The 8298-nt window shown below is 37.8% G+C and overlaps 1 protein-coding gene across 1 annotated transcript in view; it reads left to right on the top strand.

The window, feature by feature from the left end:
- The first annotated feature begins 229 nt into the window (after positions 1-229).
- Positions 230-8298, top strand: part of LOC107091391 (monocarboxylate transporter 2-like) — a 21065-nt gene continuing 12996 nt past the window's right edge. The window contains exons 1-2 of the mRNA XM_015385263.1: positions 230-364; positions 2080-2300. Of these exons, the coding sequence (XP_015240749.1) occupies positions 2084-2300 (217 nt within the window). The 5' untranslated portion in view covers positions 230-364; positions 2080-2083. The remainder of the gene's footprint in view (positions 365-2079; positions 2301-8298) is intronic.

Genomic DNA, 8298 nt, shown 5'->3' on the forward strand with positions numbered 1-8298 from the left:
TGGTGCTATTCCATTGTTTCATGTTCTTTTTGTTTTTAAAAGGCTTTTCTCGTTTTCAGGTGGTTGAGCTCAACTGTGAACTTCACATTGCACATAATTGAAAATAAAAAAAAATAAAAAACAACGATTGGAGTTTACTTTTTCTTTCTCTATTTTTTTTTTTAGTTGCATGTGAGAAATGACATATTTCAAAGGGACTGTGTGCCATAGATCTATGACAAACGGATAATGGCAGGAGGAGATCTGGAAAGAAAAAACGATGCAACATGTGACCCAGGCGTCCATTGATCAAGGCTGCTGTTCAAACCTCGCTGCTTCTTTCTTCCTGGCTCTCAGTCTCCAAACGCGCTGGCTGTAAGATCAGGTAAGATATTTGCTGTGGGAGCTGATCCACGCGTCGTTTTCAGGGTTTCTATTTTTAACCCACGCGGGGACACAAGCCCCACGCCGCGTGTTTCTGAAGAAGCTAAAAAGCTGTTGAAAGTTGAGCGAGCGGCTCACAGCTGCTAGTCTATCTGGGAATAAAACACAGACTCTACCATAGAAGTAGCTTTAAACTTAGTAGTAGTTTAGTATTTGGCGTAAAGATGACGTAATAACCGACGTTTCTGTTTGGCTGCGAACAAAAGGAGGGAATGGAGACGTTTTCAGCTTTTACATCGGCGCTGATAATAGTTCATGCGGCGCGTCGACCCTATTGTGTTATGTTACTTTTGATGAGAAAATCAAAGTAGGACCCTATATAAAAAAGTTAGTTTCTACAGTGATCCCATCCTAAGTAAAAACCAAGCGCAGTGGTTAGGCTTCATAATTCACCAAATTAGTAAATAGAGTCTACCCTTGTTTAATTAAATTGGAAGAAATGCAGCTGTTTGTAAATGCCCGGTAAGTACGGAAGAGGATTAGGGCCACTTGGAAAAAAAAAAAAATAAAGTTGACTGATTTTTTACATTTTATTTCAGTTTAATATGGGGAAAAACTCAGAATGTTGACTTTATTCTCATAATTCTGACTGTAATCTCAGAATGCTGACTCAGAATGTTGACTTTAATCTCAGAATTCAGTAATTTTTTTCAATTTCAGAATTTTGGACCTTAATGTAGATGGATTTAATATGGGAAAAGTTCAACATTTTGACTTTTTTCTCAGAATTCTGACTTTTTTTCTCATATATTAAAATAAACTTTTAAAATCAACATTTTTCTTTTTTCAGTGGCCCTCATCCTCTTCCGTATATTAGGAAACATATTTTATTAATTTTTATTTGTCAAACAAAAAGGCCCTTTACAAGAATTTCTTGTAAAGGGCCTTTTTGTTTGACAAATAGAAATTAAAGGCACAACTCAAAACATTAAAAAAAGGATCATATTTATAACTCCAGTTACATGGACAGATTAAAATTTAAATGTAAATACTGCATTTTTTTATGTTACAGAATATTGTGCTGAAGCTCAGCCTATAAAAAGTAAGATGTCTTTCTTTCAACTTTACCAATCAGTTACATCACAGGGGCTAACAGCTTAAGGTGGGGTTAAGTTCTAAAACCAAATATCCCCAACATTGGAAATCTGACAGAGCATACTTTAATTTATCATCTCAAATAGAACTGGGAAGGATAATACATGGACTTTTACTCAAACAGATGGGTTGAGTGACCGTAGCTCCAACCAGAGAAGCAGTCAAAATATCCATAGTACCTGGAGGAGCTGCAGAGATCCACAGCTCATGTGGGAGGACCTTTGAACAGGATAACTATAGGCCACGCCTTCAACAGCCTCTGGAATGGCAAGAGGAAATCAATGTCCTCCTCAAAGCCTGCTAGAAGCCGCGTTGGTGCTAGGTCATATCTGAAATGCATCTTTTCTATCGAAAATCAGCAACGTTGGTGCTTACTTGCAAAATTTATTATTTCGATAAACGTGTTATTTTCCATTAAAATTCTCAAAATGACCAAACATTTGGTTGTTTAGGTCCACAACATCCCAGTGTCCTATTATGGGGACATTTCTTGACCTGTTTAGCGCTTAATAACAAATGTTCTTTCTTTGTCAACTAATTGACTTTTTCCACTTTGCACAGAACGATGCCGGCCGCACTTGCAGATGTTTTGAGTCCCAAACCCCTGGATGGGGGTTGGGGCTGGATGGTGGTGATTGGTGCCCATATCTCTATTGGATTTGCATATTCGACTCCCAAAGCCTTGTCAATTTTCTTCAAGGATATCCAAGAAGACCTGGGTGCCAGTTACAGTGAAATAGCATGGATTTCCTCCATCATGCTGGCTGTAATGTATGCAGGCGGTGAGTTCTTACTATATTTACTTGTTAAATAGTAAAATAATAACAGCTATCAGGATCTTCTCCTGTCATTCAACAAGTTGAATGAACCTAATAACATAACCTGTGTTATATTTATTACTGTAGGTTTATTTTCACTGAGGTGAGATAGGGCTATAGGTTTTGAAGTTGACAGTTTAGCAAAGTTATATTATGCATACAACTATAATGCTGCTGATTTATGATGTTTGATTGGTAAGTATGCAGAGGTTTATGCAAAATATATATTTTTAAGAGATATGATGTAAACTATGATGTCTAAAAAAATTTTATGTTTATCAGTAAAGGAACATTATCTTGTACAAACAACGGCCAATATAATGGTGCAAAAGTACGCTTATTATCAGGTTACATTCACTTATAGAGCCGCATCGTCTGCAAACTATAAATGCAATTAACATAAGCAAAATGCTTCACAGGTTCTGTAGAAACACTTTTAATTAGGTTTCTTTTTTAAAAGCAAAATAGTTTTATTTGGTTAAAGTCAATATTTTGTGGACTAACCAGGTTTTTCTTTATTACCTGTAAGTGATACTGTAGCATTTATTAAAATGGATACAACAATCAGTCTAATAACCATAAAAAATCCAATAATCCCATAATATATCAAACCAGTCTTAAGGGTCAGTTATTTGCCTTTTGTTTAGGATTAAGCTTGTTCTTAAAAATTAAGAGTTCATTCCTATACTTTCTTTGGAATGTCATTTTTAAAGGAGCAACAGAAAATGTATACCTAAACTGAAAGGTAAACAGGAAACCACTTGAGTCTGTTGACCAATAATCAGGAACATGTTTACTATGAAACCATTATGTCTGCTTACTACAGATTCATTGAAAGTCAATAAATTTAAATCTAAATTCAAACTGCAGACAACTTTTCAGTGTTTTGGTTGGTAGGCTATTATTAAAACAATTCTCCAGTTACTCTAATGAAATATAATTGCTAACCAGAAAAACAACAAGTTATTACACATGTGGACACAAGTTGTCGGTTCCCCTCGTTCAATGAAAGAAAAACCTAAAATATTCACAGAAATAACTTGAATTTGATCAAATTAATGCTAAATAAAAAAAAAAAATATTTAAAATGAACAAATGAAAGTAGACATTGCTTTTCAAACAGGATTCAACAAAGGGATTTTAAAACTGAATTTTCTTGAAACAGGCCTGGAGAAAAGACTGAATAAAATCCCTTTATTGTCCCACAATGGGGAAATTCTAGAGTAACAGACCAAAGGGACATGTTAAGTCAATGTGTGTCCACTAATTAGCATATGTCTATAATCTTGTAATCAATCAGGGGGCCATCCAGGGAGAAAAGGAATGTACATCCAATACACAGTTGACTTCTGATTCTATTTATAAAGTCAACGGTATGGATCTTCTGATGTGGTTTTATGACCAAAACATTTAAAAATACCCTGAACTTTTACTGCAAATCCTTTTTTATGCACAGTCTTATCCGTGCAAAGAGCAACCGCTGTTTGGTTGTACAGTCAACTCAGTCCAACAGACGCATAATGGATAAATTGGTTTCACATGAGTGGCTGCACTCACTCACACGGTTTTAGGCAGCCTAATAGGAGTGTTGCCACTGTGCATTAGTCACCTGACCCAAATTTAAAGCTCATTAGGAATAAGCTTTTTTTTCTCATTTATCTTAGTCAACATCTATAATCATGGATTTGATAATAGGTTTGCAGCTTCGTAAACATTAATCCGTTGCATGAATGCATCATGTGTGAAGGCAACAGGAGCAATTCTGCTATTGATGGTTTCTGGTTATTCATAGACATAATCATAGCTTATGTCTGAAATTTAGTCGAGAATAACCATGCTATCACTACATCTTCTGTCAGATATTTATTTGGAATTTTTGGATTTAAAAAAACTTTTTATAGCTAATACTGGGATTTTCTTAGTTTTTTCAAATAATGTTCTATAGACTTTTTTTCTATAGACTATTGTCCAAATGGGAAATCGTTTACCACTGAGCTCCCACCACCAGCAGGAAGTGAAAATACAGTGAAAGAAATCTGAAAAATTGTCAGATCTTTAGCTTCCTGGCTAATATTTTGGGATGTTGTTTTAATATTTCCAAATAATCTCTTCCCCATCAGGATGTGATCCATTCAGTAAATTAATCACCTGTCTACAGCAAAACACTCATATTCAGTGATTACTGATGCAATGGTCCATTGTTGTGGTCTACAATTAGCTATTAAAGTATGATTTTAAATAATACATTAATTTAAATGCCCTCCAGCAATATATAAATAAACACACACGCACACACACACACACAAATATATATATATTGACACTAACAATGTGTGTGTACATGCATTGTTAGTGTCAATGTTGTCAGTGTTGTCGACTTTAAGAATAAGCATCATTTTTAGCAGGAACATCATGGTTGATTCTGCTCTCCATATACTAACATTAGGCGTGTTCTTTGGCCAGCAAACTTCCCTTTTCTCATTGTTTATCCCTCCAAGGGTCATGTCCCCAACGATGCATTTTTGAATGCATCTTCAAAAATTTAATATGGCCTTTTATTTTCCTTGTACACTAATCCCTTGTCCTTTATAAAATGCCTTTTCAACCCCTGTTGATACAGGCCTCGTTGAACTGTGAATAATGCCACAAGATCTTTAGCATTTGTTCTGCTCTTGATCGGCACATATTGCTTCAAAATGAAAATTTCCATGGTGTTTGCATATAATTGTTTGAGCGGAGCTGAATGGTACCTTCAGGAAGCAGGAATTTGGCTGTAATAATTCTCTTCTTAATTTTCCCCAACACACTGTGTTTGAGGTATAAAAAGCATCTACATGTTTGTCCGCAATTAAGTCAAAATGTAATCTCAGAGCCCACATTATCTGGGCTTACTAAAACCATTCCAAGGCCCAGTAATCTAAGTCTATCTAAAATTATGATGTGAAAGTACAAGACCTTTTGAACAAACTCTCTTATTACTGACAACTATAAATAATCTTGGAAACCTGAAACACACCTAAAGTGAGAAACAATGAATCTGCTTTAATGTCAGTCAGTATCTGGTTTCAGGTGTAGGTTGCTTAGACCGTTGTAGCCAGTCCTCCTTCATATTCTCTCTGACGTCTAATCCAGACGTGTGTTAAAAGGCCCGTTTTGAGGGATAGGTAACCATGCCTACTAGCTGGTTCCTCCATTCATCAACCAAGGCACACTTTTCAGAGGACCAATTTTATAAAGTCTGGCATTTTTGAAGCATACAGTAAGAGTTTGCAGTCTCAGGGAAGGTTTGCATTTAAGTAGCTCTGTGTACTTTTCTAGGATGGTCTGTTAGTTTCAGAAACAAGGAGCATCCCTTCTTTCCTGTGTGTAGACATTATGGTGGAATGTGGTGTCACTGGCCATAGGCTTAGTGGTTTTCGGCCCATCCAATGGTCCACGTTTTAGCATGGGTTTCCGTCTCCTCTGCACCGCTTCTCCTCCAAGCTCCTCCCACAAATTCCTCCCCCAACAGCATTCCTCCCCTGCTGTAGACACTGTCGTAAAAATACATACACACACAAAATAAACCTCAACATAGACACACAGAAGGCGTACAGCATTTTCTGTCCAGCTGTCTACGGGCGAGAGGCGAGGTACACCCTGGACAGGTCGCCAGTTCATCGCAGGGCAACACGGAGACAAACAACAATTCATGCACAAACTCACACCTAAGGAGAATTTAGAGAAGCCAATTAACCTGACAGTCATGTTTCTGGACTGTGGGAGGAAGCCAGAGTACCCAGAGAGAACCAACGCTTGCTCAGGGAGAACATGCAAACTCCATGCAGAAAGACTCCGGGCCGGGAATCGAATCCAGAACCTTCTTGCTGCAAGGCAGCAGTGCTACCCACTGCGCCATTACTCTGCACATTTCTCTCTTTTTCGGTCTTTATGTTTGTCATTGGAGCGGGGTGAGGGTTGCGCTGCAAAACCTGTTGTATTAGCGTGTCTGTTCAACCGTCTGAGCCATATAGAACTCAACTGCTGTTCTTTAACCCTTGTGAAGGTCTAGCCTGCCATGAAAATACTTTGTCATGTCAGACAGTAGACTTATTGGCAGTATGAGGCCGCAGATTTGAAGGCACCATATACGTCCCGCTGACAGGACGGGACGCCACAGTTCATAAGTAAACATGGAAACATCGAATGGCCAATAAGGTAGATGTCTCTTTTTTTTAAATTTATGTAATAAAGTAAATATGACTCTGACTCTACAGGCCAGCCAGACCCACCAAACCTCATTTCTATCCTACCAGGATAGGACTCAAAACATTTACATCTGATTTGACTGTTTTAGAGATATCTGTTATTGGTATGACTAACTTAACGTTAATTAAAGTGAAGCCTTCATATGAGCTCAATGATGGTTGCTCTCAAGGTTACTGAAAAGCAGGGTATGTAATCTACCTGTACTCAGCTCTGGGAGGCCTAAGCAGTGAAATATACCTCTCTACTGTGGCTCAGGCACAGGACTTTATCATATTGTCCTTGGCAAGGCTTCAGCAATGTCACCCAGTGGAGGAGAGAGACAGTGGGATATATCAGAGGAAGGTTCAGCTCACTGGGGTCTAACACCAGGTCCCCATGGGAGAGACATGACAGCCTCTTCAGAAAACCTCTGACTCAAGGAGTCTGAATGATAAACCTATAATGGAAATGGAAATGGTTGCAGAAAGAGAGGTGGTCTGTTGGGACCTGGCTGCACTGAGAATGATGAGCTATCTTTGACCCCTGCTGCCACCTCCTTAGTGGTAAAAAACACAGCAGAGATATTTTTCATGTACAGTAAATAGAGTTGGGATTAAGTCTTTAAACCTTACAAAGCGAGAACTTTCTGTTCTGTCTTTATTTGCCTACATGCATATAAACAGGACTATTTTTGAAGCTCATTATTAGCCTTATTTTGCCTTTGGTTAAGCAGACAAACTGTTGCACTAAAGTCTTTAATTATGAACAAGATTTCAATTTGTATGGCTGTATTCAGCTTGGACTCTGTTTTGTTTCCAACAACTAAGCGCAGCGGTGCTGGAGGTCAGTACTTTTTGATGTTGAAATTAAATAAATACCCCAAAAAAGCTTTCATTAAGCAAACACTGGCTCTGATCCAGCAGTAGAACTGATTTAACCTTTTTAAACTGAACCTAACTTCTCACAATGGTTTGTGTGACCACATTTTAATTTATTGAAAAACAAAATCTGAAATGTTGAGATGCATCAACCATACAGTCAGTGTTAAAGGTATAGTGAAAGATTTTGTGAATTTTTGAAAAGACTCTCCCTCTCCACTTAAAAAAAAATACGTATGCACAACCCTGTACCCACTCCTATGATTTAATGGCTATTAAATGAGTGCGAGAGCATGCATCAGCCCATTTCTCATAAAGAAGGTGCTTGGATGAAATAAGACAGTTACTCGGATGGATCTCATCTCACCCATATTTATATATAAAAGATTTCCCTGCAAATAAGACTACTGGTACATAAAAAAAAAAAAAAGACATACTTGTTTGTGTGTGTGTGTGCTGCAGTGGAAATTTGGAAATGTTTGCGGGGTAAATAATGATCTGTGGCCAACTACTAACGATGAAACTTAAAAAATAAATTAACGTATCTCATCCGGAAAGTTACAATATGGAGGAGATAACTTTTAATAGCAGTGATGTGAAATGGATTTCTTCAAAAAGCACGCCAAACTTGACCTGTCGAGTAGAACATTTTCAACCGCTGCATCAGTGGGAAGCCTGACCCGTGATTTCAGTGGACGCCATCATGTAAGGGAATCCCCCAAAAACACTCTGGTCTTGTTTCTGTTTTCTGAGGCCTTTCTCCTCCTCTTATACACTTCGTTGGAGCTTTTTCTCTTATGCCCCTCGGCCATTGTCAAAGCTTCAATGACTGAAACCGTAGCTCACCACAAATATCC

This window comes from Cyprinodon variegatus, unplaced genomic scaffold, assembly GCF_000732505.1.
Source record: "Cyprinodon variegatus isolate N-32 unplaced genomic scaffold, C_variegatus-1.0 Scaffold335, whole genome shotgun sequence".
In the NCBI taxonomy this organism is placed as follows: domain Eukaryota; kingdom Metazoa; phylum Chordata; class Actinopteri; order Cyprinodontiformes; family Cyprinodontidae; genus Cyprinodon; species Cyprinodon variegatus.